The sequence below is a fragment of the Salvelinus fontinalis genome, chromosome 29, assembly GCF_029448725.1.
Source record: "Salvelinus fontinalis isolate EN_2023a chromosome 29, ASM2944872v1, whole genome shotgun sequence".
Lineage (NCBI taxonomy): Eukaryota > Metazoa > Chordata > Actinopteri > Salmoniformes > Salmonidae > Salvelinus > Salvelinus fontinalis.
The window spans coordinates 9,808,826-9,831,099 of NC_074693.1; the positions used below are offsets into that span (position 1 = coordinate 9,808,826).

The 22,274-nt window shown below is 50.7% G+C and overlaps 1 protein-coding gene across 19 annotated transcripts in view; it reads left to right on the top strand.

Moving 5' to 3' along the window:
* Positions 1 to 22,274, top strand: part of LOC129827401 (ankyrin repeat and KH domain-containing protein 1-like) — a 68,097-nt gene that overhangs the window by 28,355 nt on the left and 17,468 nt on the right. For 3 of the 19 annotated variants that reach the window (XM_055888200.1, XM_055888204.1, XM_055888202.1), the window contains exons 4-28: positions 964 to 1,126; positions 1,329 to 1,476; positions 5,054 to 5,287; positions 5,612 to 5,704; positions 6,492 to 6,655; positions 7,302 to 7,383; positions 7,559 to 7,750; positions 8,249 to 8,358; positions 8,743 to 8,839; positions 9,257 to 9,384; positions 9,656 to 9,799; positions 9,919 to 10,024; positions 12,152 to 12,429; positions 12,755 to 13,045; positions 15,259 to 15,703; positions 15,911 to 16,053; positions 16,201 to 16,312; positions 16,510 to 16,655; positions 16,819 to 16,961; positions 17,132 to 17,345; positions 17,531 to 17,706; positions 17,870 to 18,032; positions 18,210 to 18,305; positions 18,467 to 18,779; positions 18,989 to 19,188. In XM_055888200.1, the coding sequence (XP_055744175.1) occupies positions 964 to 1,126; positions 1,329 to 1,476; positions 5,054 to 5,287; positions 5,612 to 5,704; positions 6,492 to 6,655; positions 7,302 to 7,383; positions 7,559 to 7,750; positions 8,249 to 8,358; positions 8,743 to 8,839; positions 9,257 to 9,384; positions 9,656 to 9,799; positions 9,919 to 10,024; positions 12,152 to 12,429; positions 12,755 to 13,045; positions 15,259 to 15,703; positions 15,911 to 16,053; positions 16,201 to 16,312; positions 16,510 to 16,655; positions 16,819 to 16,961; positions 17,132 to 17,345; positions 17,531 to 17,706; positions 17,870 to 18,032; positions 18,210 to 18,305; positions 18,467 to 18,779; positions 18,989 to 19,188 (4,381 nt within the window). Of the gene's footprint in view, positions 1 to 963; positions 1,127 to 1,328; positions 1,477 to 5,053; positions 5,288 to 5,611; positions 5,707 to 6,491; positions 6,656 to 7,301; positions 7,384 to 7,558; positions 7,751 to 8,248; positions 8,359 to 8,742; positions 8,840 to 9,256; positions 9,385 to 9,655; positions 9,800 to 9,918; positions 10,025 to 12,151; positions 12,430 to 12,754; positions 13,046 to 15,258; positions 15,704 to 15,910; positions 16,054 to 16,200; positions 16,313 to 16,509; positions 16,656 to 16,818; positions 16,962 to 17,131; positions 17,346 to 17,530; positions 17,707 to 17,869; positions 18,033 to 18,209; positions 18,306 to 18,466; positions 18,780 to 18,988; positions 19,189 to 22,274 lie in introns of all 19 variants that reach the window. The other 16 variants (XM_055888218.1, XM_055888219.1, XM_055888203.1 and 13 more) reach the window with 14 other exon arrangements.

The window sequence follows — 22,274 nt, forward strand, 5'->3', positions numbered from 1 at the left end:
GTCCGATGTCCTTAGCGCGCAAGGCGCAGGCAGCAAAGGGAAGCTACTTCCGCTATTTGGTGTCTTATAGAGAAACTGATTGCGCAATCGACACCATTCAAAGCGTCATCACGCACTGACATCCAGGGGAAGACGTAAGCAGTGTCTGTTTCTCCATAGCATTTACAGTGAGCTTTAAACTGACTCCAGATCAGTGGCCAAAATGTTTGAAATCTGACTCCCTATCATGAAAAGTGCTGTAGATTGAGTTCTGTTTCACTCAGAGACAAAATTCCAACGGCTATAGAAACTAGAGAGTGTTTTCTATCCAATAATAGTAATAATATGCATATTGTACGAGCAAGAATTGAGTAGGAAGCCGTTTAATCTGTAATGCAAATTATGCTAATGAGAAAACAGCACCCCCTATAGTCGCAAGAAGTTAACTTGCGTCAAACGTTTCGGGTAGCCTTCCACAAGCTTCCCATAATAAATTGGGTGAATTTTGGCCCATTCCTCCTGACAGAGCTGGTGAACTGAGTCAGGTTTGTAGGCCTCCTTGCTCGCACACACTTTTTCAGTTCTGCCCACAAATGTTCTATAGGATTGAGGTCAGGGCTTTGTGATGGCCACTCCAATACCTTGACATTGTTGTCCTTAAGCCATTTTGCCACAACTTTGGAAGTATGCTTGGGGTCATTGTCCATTTGGAAGACCCATTTGCGACCAAGCTTTAACTTCCTGACAGATGTCTTGAGATGTTGCTTCAATATATCCACATAATTTTCCTACCTCATGATGCCATCTATTTTGTGAAGTGCACGAGTCCCTCCTGCAGCGAGTCCCTCCTCCCTCCTGTGTGTGTGTGTGTATGTAAGGGATGTGTGTTCTCTTGTCATAGTGGCAGTAATTGTAGCTGTTTGATTACGAAGTGTGTAGGTGTTTGTGTGTGTTCTCCTGTCACAGGGGCAGTAATTGTAGCAGTCTGGTTATTTTCAGCCGGAGTCTAGCTGAGGCGTGTTCGGACGGAGACGTGAACGCCGTGAGGAAGCTGCTAGACGAGGGGCGGAGCGTCAACGAACACACTGAGGAAGGAGAGAGTCTTCTCTGCCTCGCCTGCTCTGCTGGATACTATGAACTCGCACAGGTGTGTGTGTGCGTGAGAGAGCAGTGTGTGTGTGTCTGTCGCAAGTGTGTAATCGTCCTTTTTCAATAAGTCATTTCAGTAACTTCCGTGAAAGGTGTCCTCTTTTTGCGGGTTATGTCAGAATGCGGTTCAGTCCCCCACAATCTCTACAGCATACATTTACATTGTATGAGCTCTGACCCCTGCTGTGATTGGTTGTTAGGTGCTGCTCGCAATGCATGCCAACGTGGAGGACCGGGGGATTAAAGGTGACATCACTCCCCTGATGGCGGCGGCGAGCGGCGGTTACGTCGACATCGTCAAGCTGCTCCTGGTCCACGGGGCTGACGCCAACGCACAGTCCTCCACCGGTACCAATACACACATTCCTTTATGGTCCTATCTGCCTCAATGTGCGGCTGGTTATTTCTTGTCATAATTCTTTGTCCCCAATTTTTTAAATTTTATTTCTGCTTGGACAACATGTCCCTATGCACCATCTCGACCCATTGGGTTGCATTAAATCTAAACATCACTAACACACGTAACACAGACCTGACGTATGTTCTCTCCCCCCCTCTCTACAGTCGTGGCCAAAAGTTTTGAGAGTGAGACAAATATTAATTTCCAAAAAGTTTGCTGCTTCAGTGTCTTTAGATATTTTTGTCAGATGTTACTATGGAATACTGAAGTATAATTACAAGCATTTCATACGTGTCAAAGGCTTTTATTGACAATTACATGAACCTCACACATGAATGGTCTCAGGATGCTTTACTGTTGGCATGACACAGGACTGATGGTAGCGCTCACCTTGTCTTCTCGGAAAGGGGATTCATCAGAGAAAATGACTACCCCAGTCCTCAGCAGTCCAATCCCTGTACCTTTTGCAAAATATCAGTCTGTCCCTGATATTTTTCCTGGAGAGAAGTGGCTTTGCTGCCCTTCTTGACACCAGGCCTTCTTCCAAAAATCTTCGCCTCATTGGGCATACAGATGCACTCACACCTGCCAGCTGCCATTCCTGAGCAACTCTGTACTGGTGGTGCCCCGATCCCGCAGCTGAATCAACTTTAGGAGATGGTCCTGGCGCTTGCTGTACTTTTTGGGCGCCCTGAAGCCTTCGTCACAACAATTGAACCACTCTCCTTGAAGTTCTTGATGATCCGATAAATGGTTGCTTTAGGTGCAATCTTACTGGCAGCAATATCCTTGCCTGTGAAGCCCTTTTTGTTCAAAGCAAGGATGACGGCATGTGTTTCCTTGCAGGTAACCATGGTTGACAGAGGAAGAACAATGATTCCAAGCACCACCCTCCTTTTGAAGCTTCCAGTCTGTTATTCGAACTCAATCAGCATGACAGAGGGATCTCCAGCCTTGTCCTCGTCAACACTCACACCTGTGTTAACGAGAGAATCACTTACATGATGTTCGCTGGTCCTTTTGTGGCAGGGCTGAAATGCAGTGGATGCAGTGGAAAAATGTTTTTTGGGGGATTCAGTTCATTTGAATGGTAAAGAGGGACTTTGCAATTAATTGCAATTCATCTGATCACTCTTCATAACATTCTGGAGTATATGCAAATTGCCATCATTCAAACTGAGGCAGCAGACTTTGTGAAAATTTATATTTGTGTCATTCTCAACTTTTGCCACAACTGTAGGTAACACAGCCCTCCCTCTGTAGGTAATATAACCCTGACGTATGGTCTCTCTCCCCCTCTGTCGGTAACACAGCCCTGACGTATGGTCTTTCTCCCCCTCTGTGGGTAACACAGCCCTGACATATGGTCTCTCTCCCCCTCTGTAGGTAACACAGCCCTGACGTATGGTCTCTCTCTCCCTCTGTAGGTAACACAGCCCTGACATATGGTCTCTCTCTCCCTCTGTAGGTAACACAGCCCTGACATATGGTCTCTCTCCCCCTCTGTAGGTAACACAGCCCTGACATATGGTCTCTCTCTCCCTCTGTAGGTAACACAGCCCTGACATATGGTCTCTCTCTCCCTCTGTAGGTAACACAGCCCTGACATATGGTCTTTCTCCCCCTCTGTAGGTAACACAGCTCTGACATATGGTCTTTCTCTCCCTCTATGGGTAACACAGCCCTGACATATGGTCTCTCTCCCCCTCTGTAGGTAACACAGCCCTGACATATGGTCTCTCCCTCTCTGTAGGTAACACAGCCCTGACATATGGTCTCTCTCCCTCTCTGTAGGTAACACAGCCCTGACATATGGTCTTTCTCTCCCCCTCTGTGGGTAACACAGCCCTGACATATAGTCTTTCTCTCCCCCTCTGTGGGTAACACAGCCCTGACATATGGTCTCTCTCCCTCTCTGTAGGTAACACAGCCCTGACATATGGTCTCTCTCCCTCTCTGTAGGTAACACAGCCCTGACATATGGTCTTTCTCTCCCCCTCTGTGGGTAACACAGCCCTGACATATGGTCTCTCTCCCTCTGTGGGTAACACAGCCCTGACATATGGTTTCTCTCCCCCTCTGTAGGTAACACAGCCCTGACATATGGTCTCTCTCCCTCTGTGGGTAACACAGCCCTGACATATGGTCTCTCCCTCTCTGTAGGTAACACAGCCCTGACATATGGTCTTTCTCTCCCCCTCTGTGGGTAACACAGCCCTGACATATGGTCTCTCTCCCCCTCTGTAGGTAACACAGCCCTGACATATGGTCTCTCTCCCTCTGTAGGTAACACAGCCCTGACATATGGTCTCTCTCCCTCTGTAGGTAACACAGCCCTGACATATGGTCTCTCTCCCCCTCTGTAGGTAACACAGCCCTGACATATGGTCTCTCTCCCTCTCTGTAGGTAACACAGCCCTGACATATGGTCTCTCTCCCTCTCTGTAGGTAACACAGCCCGGACGTATGGTCTTTCTCCCCCTCTGTAGGTAACACAGCCCTGACATATGGTCTCTCTCCCTCTGTAGGTAACACAGCCCTGACATATGGTCTCTCCCTCTCTGTAGGTAACACAGCCCTGACATATGGTCTCTCTCCCCCTCTGTAGGTAACACAGCCCTGACGTATGGTCTTTCTCCCCCTCTGTAGGTAACACAGCCCTGACATATGGTCTCTCTCCCTCTGTAGGTAACACAGCCCTGACATATGGTCTCTCCCTCTCTGTAGGTAACACAGCCCTGACATATGGTCTCTCTCCCCCTCTGTAGGTAACACAGCCCTGACATATGGTCTCTCCCTCTCTGTAGGTAACACAGCCCTGACATATGGTCTCTCTCCCCCTCTGTAGGTAACACAGCCCTGACATATGGTCTCTCTCCCCCTCTGTAGGTAACACAGCCCTGACATATGGTCTCTCCCTCTCTGTAGGTAACACAGCCCTGACATATGGTCTCTCTCTCCCTCTGTAGGTAACACAGCCCTGACATATGGTCTTTCTCTCCCCCTCTGTAGGTAACACAGCCCTGACATATGGTCTCTCCCTCTGTAGGTAACACAGCCCTGACATATGGTCTTTCTCTCCCCCTCTGTAGGTAACAAAGCCCTGACATATGGTCTTTCTCCCTCTCTGTAGGTAACACAGCCCTGACATATGGTCTTTCTCCCCCTCTGTAGGTAACACAGCCCTGACATATGGTCTCTCCCCCTCTGTAGGTAACACAGCCCTGACATATGGTCTCTCCCTCTCTGTAGGTAACACAGCCCTGACATATGGTCTCTCCCTCTCTGTAGGTAACACAGCCCTGACATATGGTCTCTCTCCCTCTGTAGGTAACACAGCCCTGACATATGGTCTCTCCCTCTCTGTAGGTAACACAGCCCTGACATATGGTCTCTCTCCCTCTGTAGGTAACACAGCCCTGACATATGGTCTCTCTCCCTCTGTAGGTAACACAGCCCTGACATATGGTCTCTCTCCCTCTGTAGGTAACACAGCCCTGACATATGGTCTCTCTCCCTCTGTAGGTAACACAGCCCTGACGTATGCCTGTGCTGGGGGGTTTGTGGATGTGGTGAAGGTTCTCCTAAAGGAGGGGGCCAACATCGAGGACCACAATGAGAACGGACACACCCCTCTAATGGAGGGGGCGAGCGCGGGCCACGTCGAGGTGGCCAGGGTTCTGCTGGAGTACGGCGCCGGGATCAACACACACTCCAACGAGTTCAAGGAGAGCGCCCTCACACTCGCCTGCTACAAAGGTCTTCTTCACTTTTCGTCTGAGTATTCAAGTGTTCCCTTTGACTGTTTTAGATGTTTTCATGTGGGGCTCGCTCACATCACCCCCCCAATGCAACCTTCAGTCTCAGACAACAAAATAACAATCTCTGCTTCTCTCTCCTTCTCCCGCCCGCCCTCTCTCCTTCTCCCGCCCGCCCTCTCTCCTTCTCCCGCCCGCCCTCTCTCCTTCTCCCCTGCCCTCTCTCCTTCTCCCGCCCGCCCTCTCTCCTTCTCCCTTGCCCTCTCTCTCTCCTCCGCACCCTCTCTCTCTCCTCCGCACCCTCTCTCTCTCTCTATATATATAGGTCATCTGGACATGGTGAGGTTTCTGCTGGAAGCCGGGGCAGATCAGGAGCATAAGACAGATGAGATGCACACAGCGCTGATGGAAGCTTGCATGGTGAGCATATGACCCAACACACAGACCCTCTCTCCCTGCATGGTGAGCATATGACCCAACACACAGCCCCTCTCTCCCTGCATGGTGAGCATATGACCCAACACACAGCCCCTCTCTCCCTGCATGGTGAGCATATGACCCAACCCACAGCCCCTCTCTCCCTGCATGGTGAGCATATGACCCAACACACAGCCCCTCTCTCCCTGCATGGTGAGCATATGACTCAACACACAGCCCCTCTCTCCCTGCATGGTGAGCATATGACTCAACACACAGCCCCTCTCTCCCTGCATGGTGAGCATATGACCCAACACAGCCCCTCTCTCCCTGCATGGTGAGCATATGACCCAACACACAGCCCCTCTCTCCCTGCATGGTGAGCATATGACCCAACCCACAGCCCCTCTCTCCCTGCATGGTGAGCATATGACCCAACACACAGCCCCTCTCTCCCTGCATGGTGAGCATATGACCCAACACACAGCCCCTCTCTCCCTGCATGGTGAGCATATGACCCAACACACAGCCCCTCTCTCCCTGCATGGTGAGCATATGACCCAACACACAGCCCCTCTCTCCCTGCATGGTGAGCATATGACCCAACACACAGCCCCTCTCTCCCTGCATGGTGAGCATATGACTCAACACACAGCCCCTCTCTCCCTGCATGGTGAGCATATGACCCAACACACAGCCCCTCTCTCCTCTCTCCCTGCTTGTGTGTGTAACTCTGTCATAACCAACTCAGGTGCTTATGTTGTCCCTGTGTGTGTGTGTGCTCTTCCTGTCCCAGGATGGGCATGTGGAGGTGGCACGGCTGCTGTTGGACAGCGGGGCGCAGGTCAACATGCCCGCTGACTCCTTTGAGTCGCCCCTCACCCTGGCAGCCTGCGGCGGGCATGTAGATCTAGCAGCTCTGCTCATAGAGCGAGGGGCCAACCTAGAGGAGGTGAGTAGCAACACACAGTCCCAAACCAGTGGATGTTTTCATATGTGTGTGGGTGAATGAGGGTTAGGGTCACACACAGAGATGGCGAATCCCAAACCCTCCCAACCCGCTCTGAGGAACCTCCGTTGTCACACTGAGGGTGACTTCCAGAGAGTGGCGAGGGGCTCAGTAAATCCATCAGCTTCAGAACACAGTCCTGACTTACACCATTCAATTCATTTTCCATTTTTAAATAATAAAACAAGCATGAAATTAAAATGAACAAACCCCCCCTGTTGTTTTACAAGATTTAACCCTCAGTAATAGTTAAATGTTTAATTTGGGGGGTATTAATTTTGCTTTAACATGTCAAGTCTCGACATCAGACAAACCAATGCACGTGTCATATAATTAGGCACGCCTCTCCATTCTTTTGTGAAATTGCATAAATCAATGCAGTGCCTTGTGGGATTCCACTTCGCTGTGGAAGCGGCAGCGTTGCAGGGTCAGTCGAAGTGCCTATTGGAGGGGTTAACTCGCCCCTACGCCCTTGATCATTTTCACTCCTTCAGCTTTGGGACACTTGTGCAAATGGAGGGGTGAGTGGAAGTGGGTTTTGGGATTCAGCCACTGAGTCCTGTAACAGTGTTTGTTTTAATGTGTCCAGGTGAATGATGAAGGTTACACCCCTCTGATGGAGGCAGCCAGAGAAGGTCATGAAGAGATGGTGGCCCTGCTACTGGCTCAGGGTAATCAACTGGCAGATAAATGGATACCTGCACACTGTTCAATGATGTTGCATGTATGCTATGTTATTGTGTGTAATGAAGTGCTTTGTCAGGCCTGTTGGTGAGAGTCTCACTCCTAATATAGATACTTACCTCTCTCTCCATCTCTCTCTCTCTCTCCTCCCTCCCCCTCCAGGTGCCAACATCAACGCCCAGACGGAGGAGACGCAGGAGACAGCCCTGACGCTGTCCTGCTGTGGAGGGTTCCTGGAGGTGGCTGACTTCCTCATCAAGGCCGGGGCCGACATTGAGCTGGGCTGCTCCACGCCTCTCATGGAGGCTGCACAGGAGGGACACCTGGAGCTGGTCAAATACCTCCTGGCTGCAGGTACATACACACCTGGAGCTGGTCAAATACCTCCTGGCTGCAGGTACATACACACCTGGAGCTGGTCAAATACCTCCTGGCTGCAGGTACATACACACCTGGAGCTGGTCAAATACCTCCTGGCTGCAGGTACATACACACCTGGAGCTGGTCAAATACCTCCTGGCTGCAGGTACATACACACCTGGAGCTGGTCAAATACCTCCTGGCTGCAGGTACATACACACCTGGAGCTGGTCAAATACCTCCTGGCTGCAGGTACATACACACCTGGAGCTGGTCAAATACCTCCTGGCTGCAGGTACATACACACCTGGAGCTGGTCAAATACTGAGGATTCTTTGTTTGATCTTTAGTATTTTTGTAGGGTACTTATGTGAGACTCCAGACCTTAGCCAAGAAACTAGATGGCTGTTGTAAGTAAAGTTGACAACTTCTACCTTTTTAACAGGACTTGTTAGTTTTTTTGGTCTGCTCTGAACTCTGAACTCTCTATAGGGGCAAACGTGCACGCTACGACGGCGACAGGAGACACAGCGCTGACGTACGCGTGTGAGAACGGACACACTGACGTGGCTGACGTTCTACTGCAAACTGGAGCCGATCTGGTACACAAACACCTGTTATCTTTCACTCTGTCTGTCACCATCTTCCCTGTTAGCTCTTTCATTCTGTCACCATCTCCCTTTCTGATTTATCTTCCCTGTCACCATATCAGTCTGTGTGTGTGTGTTTTGTTTTACTGTCCTTGTTGGTACCAGAAGTCCTCACAAGGATAGTAAAACTATAACATTCGGACATTACTATTTTAGGCTTGGGGGTTAGAATTAAGGTTGGGGTTAGGCTTAGGGTTAGATTTAGGGCTTAAGGAAAATAGAATTTAGGATGGGAATCAATTCCTTGGTCCCCACAAGGATAGCAATACAAAACTGTGTGTGTGTGTGGACCCATGTCCTCTCCTAAAATCCACGTCCTGTTTGTCTGTTCTCCAGGAGCATGAGTCTGAGGGGGGGAGGACACCCCTGATGAAGGCAGCCAGAGCAGGACACCTCTGCACCGTGCAGTTCCTCATCAGCAAGGGTGGGTTAGGTTAGACTGCATCTTTTTTTAAACCCTCTACAATGCCCTCGTTAAAACAATGTCCAACTATGGCAGCCACTGGAAGGAGTAGGTGAAGTCAGAGTGAGTGCTTTGCATAGCTGCTTTGGTGGTGTTTTCTGTGGTACTGAAAAAAACAACGCTTGGGAATGTAAAATAATGTGTTTTACCAGGCGCCTTGCTGTTAAAATATCCCTTCTGTTCCAGAATTTCCTTCATTCCTCAATGTTGTTATTTTCAGTTCTGTTTTCTTGAACTGGTTCTAATATTCTTTGGCTTAGACTGCATTAAAAAACAAGTTCAAGTCCCTCATATAGGATCTACATTCATTTTGAACTATTGTTGTTATGAAACAATTGATTCTTAGAAGTGAATTTAAAGTGAAAGCTTCTTGTGTTTTGTGTCCAGGTGCTAATGTGAACAGAGCAACGGCTAACAAGGACCACACGGTGGTGTCTCTGGCCTGCGCTGGAGGACACCTGGCTGTGGTAGAGCTGCTGCTGACGCACGGAGCTGACCCCACACACAGACTGAAGGTAGAAAACACACACACACCTGACCCCACACAGACTGAAGGTAGGAAACACACACACACCTGACCCCACACACAGACTGAAGGTAGAAAACACACACACCTGACCCCACACACAGACTGAAGGTAGAAAACACACACACCATCATCAAACAACACCATCAAACTCATAAGTCTGTTCAACTCAGTCATAGTAACAACTGTATCAGAATAGAAAAAGAGAACTTTGAAGCCTCATGCAGACTTACACTCACTTCCTGTTTCTCCTCCAATAGGACGGCTCGACAATGCTGATTGAAGCTGCTAAGGGCGGCCACACCAACGTGGTGTCCTACCTGCTAGACTTCCCTAACAACATCCTGTCTGTCCCCGCGCCCGACTTCTGCCAACTCACACCCCCCTCACAAGACCCCTCTCAGGTTAAATGTTTTTCATTAAATAGTTTTGTGCTATTGAAACAGGAAATGGTCAGTACGGAAATTGTGTTTAACTAGTTGTCAAAGTGATTGATGTTTTACGACCAGTCATCTATCCCCAGGTTCCTCGTGTCCCATTCCAGGCCCTGGCCATGGTGGTGCCCCCCCAGGAGCCAGACAGAGCCCCCTCCAACGTCACCACGCCCCCGCCACCCGTCACCAGCAAAGGTAAAACAGGGAGCCTGGCCAGTTAAGAACGGGGAGCCTTGGCCTGGCCAGTTAAGAACGGGGAGCCTTGGCCTGGCCAGTTAAGAACGGGGAGCCTTGGCCTGGCCAGTTAAGAACGGGGAGCCTTGGCCTGGCCAGTTAAGAACGGGGAGCCTTGGCCTGGCCAGTTAAGAACGGGGAGCCTTGGCCTGGCCAGTTAAGAACGGGGAGCCTTGGCCTGGCCAGTTAAGAACGGGGAGCCTTGGCCAGTTAAGAACGGGGAGCCTTGGCCAGTTAAGAACGGGGAGCCTTGGCCAGTTAAGAACGGGGAGCCTTGGCCAGTTAAGAACGGGGAGCCTTGGCCAGTTAAGAACGGGGAGCCTTGGCCTGGCCAGTTAAGAATGGGGAGCCTTGGCCTGGCCAGTTAAGAACGGGGAGCCTGGCCAGTTAAGAACGGGGAGCCTGGCCAGTTAAGAACGGGGAGCCTGGCCAGTTAAGAACGGGGAGCCTGGCCAGTTAAGAACGGGGAGCCTTGGCCAGTTAAGAACGGGGAGCCTTGGCCAGTTAAGAACGGGGAGCCTTGGCCAGTTAAGAACGGGGAGCCTTGGCCAGTTAAGAACGGGGAGCCTTGGCCAGTTAAGAACGGGGAGCCTTGGCCAGTTAAGAACGGGGAGCCTTGGCCAGTTAAGAACGGGGAGCCTTGGCCAGTTAAGAACGGGGAGCCTTGGCCAGTTAAGAACGGGGAGCCTTGGCCAGTTAAGAACGGGGAGCCTTGGCCAGTTAAGAACGGGGAGCCTTGGCCAGTTAAGAACGGGGAGCCTTGGCCAGTTAAGAACGGGGAGCCTTGGCCAGTTAAGAACGGGGAGCCTTGGCCAGTTAAGAACGGGGAGCCTTGGCCAGTTAAGAACGGGGAGCCTTGGCCAGTTAAGAACGGGGAGCCTTGGCCAGTTAAGAACGGGGAGCCTTGGCCAGTTAAGAACGGGGAGCCTTGGCCTGGCCTGTTCTATACTGAACAAAAATATAAATGCAACATGCAACAATTTCCCAGATTTTACTGAGTTACAGTTTATAGAAGGAAGTCAGTCAAATTAAATGAATTAGGTCCTACTCTATGGATGTCACATGACTGGGAATACAGATATGCACCTGTTGGTCACAGATGGCTTAAAAAAAAAAAGTAGGGGCCAGGTCAGAACCAATCAGTATCTGGTGTGACCACCATTTGTCTCATGCAGCGCGACACATCTTCTTATCAGAGTTGATCAGGCTGTTGATTGTGGCCTGTTGAATGTTGTCCCACTCCTCTTCAATGGCTCTGCGAAGTTGCTGGATATTGTCGGGAACTGGAACATGCTGTCGTACATTCCAAACATGCTCAATGGAAGACATGTCTGAGTATGGTCATGGAAGAACTGGGACATTTTCAGCTTCCTGGAATTGTGTACAGATCCTTGTGACATGGTGCCGTACATTATCATGCTGAAACATTAGGTGATGGAGGCAGATAAATGGCACGACAATGGGCCTCAGGATCTCATCACGGTGTCTCTGTGCATTCAAATTGCCATACACGTGTTCTGCGGTTGTGAGGCCGTTTGGACGTACTTCCAAATTCTCTAAAACGACGCTGGAGGCGGCTTATGGTAGAGAAATTTACGCTCAGGTCTCTGGCAACAGCTCTGTTGGACATTCCTGCAGTCAGTATGCCAATTGCACACTCCATCAAAACCTGAGACATCTGTGGCATTGTGTTGTGACAAAACTGCACATTTGTGGCCTTTTATTGCCCCCAGCACAAGGTGCATCTTTGTAATGATCATGCTGTTTCTTGATATGCCACACCTGTCAGGTGGATCGATTATCTTGGCAAAGGAGAAATGCACATTAAGAGGGATGTTAACAAATTTGTGCACAACATTTGAGAGAAATGTGCTTTTTGTGCATAGGGAACATTTCTGGGATAATTTTTTTCAGCTCATGAAACATGTTGCGTTTATATTTTGGTTCAGTATACTTATCAAAAGTGTCTAACGATGACGTGACTTCAACTGATGAGGAATTGACTTCATTGTAGTGTGACCTAATCTTCCTCTCATCCCTTTCTCCCTCAATCCTTCTCATCCCTCTTCCCCCATCCCTCCTCTCCAGGTTCGTCAAAGCAGAGACACGCTGCCATCCCTCCCAGCCCCTCCAGTCCAGGAGGGGTACGTCCCGGCCCGGGGCCCGGGGATGCAGAGGCCTTGCCCCCCTTCCACCTGTGCCAGCCCCTGGAGTGTATCGTGGAGGAGACAGAGGGGAAGCTTAATGAGCTGGGCCAGAGGATCTCAGCCATAGAGAAGGCCCAGCTGCAGTCTCTGGAACTCATTCAGGGAGAGCCGCTCACCAAAGACAAGATTGAAGAGTTGAAGAAGAGCCGGGAGGAGCAGGTGAGAGCAGACGGATGATCATTCGTAGGTATAGGAACACAGAGATCCTATTGAATTATTGATGAGGTCATAGACCAGCGTTTACGTTTTGGTGTTTGCCTGAGCAAAATGATTCAAATAATAAATCTTTTTTTGAATCAGCTGTGTGGTGCTCGGGCAAAACCCAAAATGTGGACACCTTGGGGTCCCCAGAACCAAGTGCCTAATGAACACCACCTAGGTCTGATAGATTTTATAGACCCATTAGATCCTATCATCCAATGGATGAGCGAGACCTGAACATAGAACTATGGGTCTGATCCCCCCTGTGGCGTGTGTCCTCTAGGTCCAGAAGAAGAAGAAGATCCTGAAGGAGCTGCAGAAGGTGGAGCGCCAGCTGCAGTTGAAGACCCAGCAGCAGTTCACCAAAGAGTACATGGAGGCCAAGGGCCTGAAGGAAGAGCAGGAGGCAGGCCAGGGCCCGGGACCAGGGCCGTGGGAAGGGGCCAACACTACCATGCCCGGGGTCCTCACAGCACCACCAGGGGTTAACACGCACCCACAGCCCGGGTCGGACACCGGGTCTGACGAGGAGAACAGAGAGGAGGAGGAGGAAGAAGAAGAGGATGATGAGGAGGTTAGGAGTTGTTGGCGATGGTCTGTTTATTCAGGAGTTTCTGCTTTTCTGGCATTTTCCCCCTGGTATCGAATAATATCACCCCCTGGTATGTAATATCACCCCCTGGTGTCTAATAATATCACCCCCTGGTGTCTAATAATATCACTCCAACTATCACCCCATGTTATCTAATAGAAACACAACTATCACCCCCTGGTATCTAATATCGTCCCCCTGGTGTCTAATGGAAACACAAATATCACCCCATGGTATCTAATATCGTCCCCCTGGTGTCGAGTAGAGACACGACCGTCGTCCCCCTGGTGTCGAGTAGAGACACGACCGTCGTCCCCCTGGTGTCGAGTAGAGACACGACCGTCGTCCCCCTGGTGTCGAGTAGAGACACGACCGTCGTCCCCCTGGTGTCGAGTAGAGACACGACCGTCGTCCCCCTGGTGTCGGGTAGAGACACGACCGTCGTCCCCCTGGTGTCGGGTAGAGACACGACCGTCGTCCCCCTGGTGTCGGGTAGAGACACGACCGTCGTCCCCCTGGTGTCGGGTAGAGACACGACCGTCGTCCCCCTGGTGTCGGGTAGAGACACGACCGTCGTCCCCCTGGTGTCGGGTAGAGACACGACCGTCGTCCCCCTGGTGTCGGGTAGAGACACGACCGTCGTCCCCCTGGTGTCGGGTAGAGACACGACCGTCGTCCCCCTGGTGTCGGGTAGAGACACGACCGTCGTCCCCCTGGTGTCGGGTAGAGACACGACCGTCGTCCCCCTGGTGTCGGGTAGAGACACGACCGTCGTCCCCCTGGTGTCGGGTAGAGACACGACCGTCGTCCCCCTGGTGTCGGGTAGAGACACGACCGTCGTCCCCCTGGTGTCGGGTAGAGACACGACCGTCGTCCCCCTGGTGTCGGGTAGAGACACGACCGTCGTCCCCCTGGTGTCGGGTAGAGACACGACCGTCGTCCCCCTGGTGTCGGGTAGAGACACGACCGTCGTCCCCCTGGTGTCGGGTAGAGACACGACCGTCGTCCCCCTGGTGTCGGGTAGAGACACGACCGTCGTCCCCCTGGTGTCGGGTAGAGACACGACCGTCGTCCCCCTGGTGTCGGGTAGAGACACGACCGTCGTCCCCCTGGTGTCGGGTAGAGACACGACCGTCGTCCCCCTGGTGTCGGGTAGAGACACGACCGTCGTCCCCCTGGTGTCGGGTAGAGACACGACCGTCGTCCCCCTGGTGTCGGGTAGAGACACGACCGTCGTCCCCCTGGTGTCGGGTAGAGACACGACCGTCGTCCCCCTGGTGTCGGGTAGAGACACGACCGTCGTCCCCCTGGTGTCGGGTAGAGACACGACCGTCGTCCCCCTGGTGTCGGGTAGAGACACGACCGTCGTCCCCCTGGTGTCGGGTAGAGACACGACCGTCGTCCCCCTGGTGTCGGGTAGAGACACGACCGTCGTCCCCCTGGTGTCGGGTAGAGACACGACCGTCGTCCCCCTGGTGTCGGGTAGAGACACGACCGTCGTCCCCCTGGTGTCGGGTAGAGACACGACCGTCGTCCCCCTGGTGTCGGGTAGAGACACGACCGTCGTCCCCCTGGTGTCGGGTAGAGACACGACCGTCGTCCCCCTGGTGTCGGGTAGAGACACGACCGTCGTCCCCCTGGTGTCGGGTAGAGACACGACCGTCGTCCCCCTGGTGTCGGGTAGAGACACGACCGTCGTCCCCCTGGTGTCGGGTAGAGACACGACCGTCGTCCCCCTGGTGTCGGGTAGAGACACGACCGTCGTCCCCCTGGTGTCGGGTAGAGACACGACCGTCGTCCCCCTGGTGTCGGGTAGAGACACGACCGTCGTCCCCCTGGTGTCGGGTAGAGACACGACCGTCGTCCCCCTGGTGTCGGGTAGAGACACGACCGTCGTCCCCCTGGTGTCGGGTAGAGACACGACCGTCGTCCCCCTGGTGTCGGGTAGAGACACGACCGTCGTCCCCCTGGTGTCGGGTAGAGACACGACCGTCGTCCCCCTGGTGTCGGGTAGAGACACGACCGTCGTCCCCCTGGTGTCGGGTAGAGACACGACCGTCGTCCCCCTGGTGTCGGGTAGAGACACGACCGTCGTCCCCCTGGTGTCTAATCATAATTTTCCAGACTTAAGCTGTCCTGATCACATTCCTGCTGTTTTTGAGATCTGTTTCTTTTAGATGCTTCATTTGTAGAAGTTTGCCTCATTCCTATTCCAGGATGACGAAGATGAGGATGATGATGATGATGATGATGACGACGACGAGGTGGAAGATTACGCTAAACTACCCCAGGTGGACACCATCCTCTACAGGGATGGACTGCAGCCCCCCCTGCCCCCCTCGCCCTCACCCCACCCCCTATGCTCCCCCCACTCCCATCTCCACCCCCCTCCTCCCCCCCTCCAGACTGCCTTTGTGCCCATCCAGCCCTTACCTGAGTACAGCCCATGCCCAGCTGACTACACATGCCCTGGCAGTACCAGCCCTGAGCTGCAGAGGGTACTGGTGGGCCAGCAGATGCTGGGTCAGGGTCAAGGTCAGGGGTTAGGACCAGGAATGGTAGGGCAGCAGGCCCCAGACGGACTCATGGTGGCTACGCCCGCTCAGACGCTTACAGACACGCTGGATGACATCATGGCAGGTGAGTGGGTGCAGCGTTGCGTGGTCTTACAGCTGTTCTGGGTGCATCTCAAGTCTTAACTAATTTCCTCCTTAGAATACTTCTTGTCTCCTTTCCTTCAACTGCACTGATTTGAAAGAACAATACTGATACACAAATTCCTCAGAAGAAAGGCCTGAAAAGTAACAGATACTTTTCCCTTTCTCTCCTTTTCTTTCTGTGTTCCAGCAGCGGTGGGCAGCAGAGTACCCATGTTGAACACTACAACATCTCCAACCCCCCTGTCTGACCCCCTGTCACAGACCCCCTCCAATATGGGCTCACCCCCCTCCCCACTGCCCCTCTACCCCTCTGTGGACATCGACGCACACGTAAGTCACTGTTCACACACACACGCTGTGGATATCGATGCTCATATACTGTAAAGCCGATGGTCACACACACACACATTTAAGACTGAGACACACCTACACACAGCGTTGTTGTAAATGTGTGTGTGTGTGTCCCTCTCCTTTCAGACGGAGAGTAACCATGACACTGCGCTGACGCTGGCATGTGCCGGAGGACACGAGGAGCTGGTGTCTGTTCTCATCGCACGAGGAGCCAACATCGAGCATCGCGACAAGAAGGGTAACACACAAAGTTACTGTTCATTCTAAATGTTAGTCGGGCCTGTATATCCGCCATCTTTTAATTTCTGATTCATCAGGAATCTTTTTTTCATACATCCAAGACAAGATTTATACAGTGTTCAAAGTGCTTCACATTGTATTGGGTGAATCTGTATATCTGGTTGTGACCCCCTCCTCTCCTCGTCTTCTCCCCAGGGTTCACCCCTCTGATCCTGGCTGCAACAGCGGGCCACGTAGGGGTGGTGGAGCTCCTTCTGGATAAAGGGGGCGACATAGAGGCCCAGTCAGAGAGAACCAAAGACACGCCCCTCTCCCTGGCCTGCTCAGGGGGACGACAAGAGGTACACCAGACATCTGATTTAAATGGGTTTCTAGTGTGTAATTCTATGGTACACGCTCACTTCCTTTCTATGAATCACCACATTGAAATTAAATCAACTCCCCTTTCACAGAAATAGGTATATTGAGAAAACAATACTTACATTTCCTTGTCTCCTCTCCTAGGTGGTGGAGTTGTTGCTGTTGCGAGGAGCTAATAAAGAGCATCGTAACGTGTCAGACTACACCCCTTTGAGCCTGGCGGCGTCTGGAGGCTATGTCAACATCATCAAGATCCTTCTCAACGCCGGCTCAGAGATTAACTCCAGGTATGGGACGGGACCAACTAATAGCATTTCTTACATCAGAAACGTGCACTGGGTTATTTAAATGAATGATGACTGCATCTTTGGTAGTGAAAGTCCCTCACGTCTCTCACCAATTGATAAAATCCTCTCTCAATCTCTTTCTCTCTCTCTCTTTCTCTCTCTGTCTCTAGGACGGGCAGTAAGCTGGGTATCTCTCCCCTGATGCTGGCAGCGATGAACGGTCACGTACCAGCGGTCAAGCTGCTGCTGGACATGGGCTCAGACATCAACGCTCAGATCGAGACCAACAGGAACACGGCTCTGACTCTGGCCTGCTTCCAGGGCCGCGCTGAGGTGGTCAGTCTGCTGCTGGACCGCAAGGCCAACGTAGAGCACAGAGCCAAGGTGAGGAGAGAGAACCGTTAGCGGTCCATATTATAGCAGTATATCAAGTCCAGAGCCAAGTTACATATAGGCTCTGGTGAATCCTAACAAGAGAAATGTCACTCCGTCTCCCAGTGCCTGACTAAGTGTTTGAGGGATTTGCCCCATATTGTACATTTGATGTTGACCTCCCCCTCCCCTGGTAGACTGGTCTGACCCCTCTGATGGAGGCAGCGTCGGGGGGCTATGCTGAAGTGGGCCGGGTGCTGCTGGATAAAGGGGCTGACGTCAACGCCCCTCCTGTCCCCTCGTCCCGAGACACAGCCCTCACCATCGCTGCAGACAAGGGCCACTACAAGTTCTGTGAGCTGCTCATCAACAGGTGGGCATTAAACCAACTAATCAATCATTCTGAATGAATCAAGGTCTTTGTCTGAGTATTAATTTTGAAGCCAGCAATTTCCCTAAAAGGTAATGTTTTGATTCTCTCGTTCATCTTTTTAACCTGTGTTTATCTCTTGTCCCGGTTTTCCTCCCTTCTCCAGAGGGGCTCACATTGACGTGCGCAATAAGAAAGGGAACACACCTCTGTGGCTGGCGGCCAACGGCGGCCATTTTGACGTGGTTCAGCTGCTGGTGCAGGCTGGGGCCGACGTAGACGCTGCAGACAACCGCAAGATCACGCCGCTCATGGCTGCCTTCCGTAAGGTAGGTTGTGTCGCAGGATGACCCTTCCCCTCTGCAACACCTGGCCCTCTCACTACCTAGTTCCAGTACTAGGTCCTACAGTCTTCCCCATACCTTTACTGCTCCCAGCCTGAAACAATATTGGCCTATTTTACAGTTATCTTTCATCTTCTCTCTCCCCTTGTCTGTGTTTCTCAGGGTCATGTAAAGGTGGTTCAGTACCTGGTAAAGGAGGTCAACCAGTTCCCCTCAGACATTGAGTGTATGAGATACATCGCCACCATCGCTGACAAGGTAACACCTCCACCGGTTTGGAATGGTCACTCTTTGAGCTTGTATGTTGGCTGGATATCATTGACTGTCAAATGTGCCATATCTTGTATAAGTATTGCAGTGGGTTAGAAAGAGTTGTGTCCACTAACTCCACCAACTCTCCATCCCTGCCTTGCTCTCAGGAGTTGTTGAAGAAGTGCCATCAGTGCATGGAGACCATCGTCAAAGCCAAAGACCAGCAGGCTGCTGAAGCCAACAAGAACGCCAGCATTCTCCTCAAGGAGCTGGACCTGGAGAAGTCCAGAGAGGAGAGCAAGAAGCAGGCCCTGGCCGCCAAGAGAGAGAAACGCAAGGAGAAACGCAAGAAGAAGAAGGAGGAACAGAAGAAAAAGCAGGAGGAGGAGGAGGAGGAGGAGGAAGAGGAGGAGCAGAAGACAAACAAGGAAGAGGGGGAGGAGGACTGTGAGATGCAGAAGCAGGATGACTCAGCTGAGGGTAAATGATATCTTCATTTCAATATCTATTCTTTTGTTCCCAAAATGCTGATTATTAACATTTGTTTGCTGTGGCTAGTTTAACAAAAGCTAAGTGTAGATTGCAGTCAATCCTTGTCCGTAGACTGTTTTCAAAGTAAGGAAACACATGTCAATGTAATATTGTGGAACTATCTCTTCAACTCTACGTTCATCCCTCCCGCTCTTCAGAAGTGGACCCCCCCATCGACCCCCCCAGTGCGACCACTACCACCACAATCGGTATTCCCGCCACCTCGCCCTCCTTCAGCTCTGTGTTCGGCAAGAAGAGGGCCAGTGTTGCCACGACGACCAGCACCAACCGCAAGAGCAAGAAGAACAAGACCAAGGACTCCTCCCCCAGTGAACCAATCATACGTCAGGACCCACAGGTAACTAACCAATCATACGTCAGGACCCACAGGTAACTAACCAATCATACGTCAGGACCCACAGGTAACTAACCAATCATACGTCAGGACCCACAGGTAACTAACCAATCATACTGCAGGACCCACAGGTAACTAACCAATCATACTGCAGGACCCACAGGTAACTAACCAATCATACGTCAGGACCCACAGGTAACTAACCAATCATACGTCAGGACCCACAGGTAACTAACCAATCATACGTCAGGACCCACAGGTAACTAACCAATCATACGTCAGGACCCACAGTTAACTAACCAATCATACGTCAGGACCCACAGGTAACTAACCAATCATACGTCAGGACCCACGGGTAACTAACCAATCATACGTCAGGACCCACGGGTAACTAACCAATCATACGTCAGGACCCACAGGTAACTAACCAATCATACTGCAGGACCCACAGGTAACTAACCAATCATACTGCAGGACCCACAGGTAACTGACCAATCATACGTCAGGACCCACAGGTAACTAACCAATCATACGTCAGGGCCCACTGGCGGTTGGTGTATTTAAAGTATAGATTCACATTTAGATTTTGCACACGCACACACACATATATATAATACACACACAGTACCAGTCAAAAGTTTGGACACACTTTCTCATTCAAGGGTTTTGCTTTTCTACATCAAAACTATGAAATGACACACATGGAATCAAGTGTTAAACACCTCAAAATATGTTTTGAGATTTTTCAAAAGAACCACCCTTTGACTTGATGACAGCTTTGCACACTCTTGGCATTCTCTCAACCAGCTTCATGAGGTAGTCACCTGGAATGCATTTCAATTAACAGGTGTGCCTTGTTAAAAGTTAATTTGTGGAAGTTCTTTCCTTAATGCGTTTGAGCCAATCAGTTGTGTTGTGACAAGGTAGGGGTGGTATACAGAAGATAGCTCTATTTGGTAAAAGACCAAGCACATATTATGGCTCAAATAAGCAAAGAGGAACGACAGTCCATCATTACTTTAAGACATGAAGGTCAGTCAATCCGGAAAATGTCAAGAACTTTGAAAGTTTCTTCAAGTGCATTCGCAAAAACCATCAAGCACTATGATGACACTAGCAATCATTGGTACCGCCACAGGAAAGGAAGACCCAGAGTTACCTCTGCTGCAGAGGATAAGTTCATTAGAGTTACCAGCCTCAGAAATTGCAGCCCAAATAAATGCTTCAGAGTTAAAGTAACAGACACATCTCAACATCAACTGTTCAGAGGAGACTGCGTAAATCAGGCCTTCATGGTTGAATTGCTGCAAAGAAACCACTACTAAAGGACACCAATAAGAAGAGACTTGTTTGGGCCAAGAAACATGAGCAATGGACATTAGACCGGTGGAAATCTGTGCTTTGGTCTGATGAGTCCAAATTAGAGATGTTTGGTTTAAGCCGCCGTGTCTTTGTGAGACACGGTGTGAGTGAACGGATGATCTCTGCATGTGTGGTTCCCACCGTGAAGCATGGAGGAGAAGGTGTGAGGGTGCTTTGCTGGTGACACTGTCAGTGATTTATTTAGAATTCAAGGCACCCTTAACCAGCATGGCTACCACAGCATTCTGCAGCGATACGCCAACCCATCTGGTTTGCGCTTAGTGGGACTATCATTTGTTTTTCAACAAGACAATGACCCAACACACCTCAGGCTGTTTGACCAAGAAGGAGAGTGATGGAGTGCTGCATCAGATGACCTGGCCTCCAAAATCACCCAACCTCAACCCAATTGAGATGGGTCGGAATGAGTTGGACCACAGAGTGAAGGAAAAGCAGCCAACAAGTGCTCAGCATATGTGGAAACTCCTTCAAGACTGTTAAAAAAGCATTCCAGGTCAAGCTGGTTGAGAGAATGCCAAGAGTGTGCAAAGCTGTCAAGGCAAAGGGTGGCAACTTTGAAGAATCTCAAATATAAAATATATTTTTGATTCGTTTAACACTTTTTTTGGTTTCATAGTTTTGATGATGTCACTATTCTACAATGTAAAAATAAAGAAAAACTCTTGAATGAGTAGATGTGTCTGATATATATGTACACACACGTATGTGGACACCCCTTCAAATGAGTGGATTTGTCTATTTCAGCCACACACATTGCTGACAGGTGTATAAAATCGAGCACATAGCAATGCAATCTCCATAGACAAACATTGGCAGTAGAATGTCCTTACTGAAGAGCTCTGACTTTCAACATGGCACCGTCATAGGATGCCACCTTTCCAGTAAGTCAGTTCATCAAATTCTATGCCCTGCTAGAGCTGCCCTGGTCAACTGCTGTTAAGTGCTGTTATTGTGAAGTGGAAAAGTCTAGGAGAAACAATGGCTCAGCCGCAAAGTGGTAGGCCACACAAGCTCACAGAATGGGACCGCCGAGTGCTGAAGCGCATAGAAAGTTTGTCCTCGGTTTCAACACTCACTACCGAGTTCCAAACCGCCTCTGGAAGCAACTTCAGCACAAGAACTGTTTTGTTTGGGGCTTTTTTAAATGGGTTTTCATGGCCGAGCAGCCGCACATCAGGCAGTCCGACAGACGAATCTGGGTTTGGCGGATGCCAGGAGACCACTACCTGCCCCAATGTCAACTGTAAAGTTTGGTGGAGGAAGAATAATGGTCTGGGGCTGTTTTTCATGGTTCAGACTAGGCCCCTTGTTCCAGTGAATGGAAATCTTAACACTACAGCATACAATGACATTCTAGATGATTTTGTGCTTCCAACTTTGTGGCAACAGTTTGGGGAAGGCCCTTTCCTGTTTCAGCATGACAATGCCCCTGTGCATGAAGCGAGGTCCATGCAGAAATGGTTTGAGATCGGTATGGAAGAATTTGCCTGGCCTGCACAGAGCCCTGGCCTCAACACCATCTAACACCCTTGGGATGAATTGGAATGCCGACTGAGCCCGGACTAATCACCCAACATCAGTGCCCGACTTCACTAATGCTCTTGTGGCTGAATGGAAGCAAGTCCCCGCAGCAATGTTCACTCGTCTGGTATTCCACTAGATGTTGGGAGGTTGTTATAGCAGCAAAGGGGGACCAACTCCATATT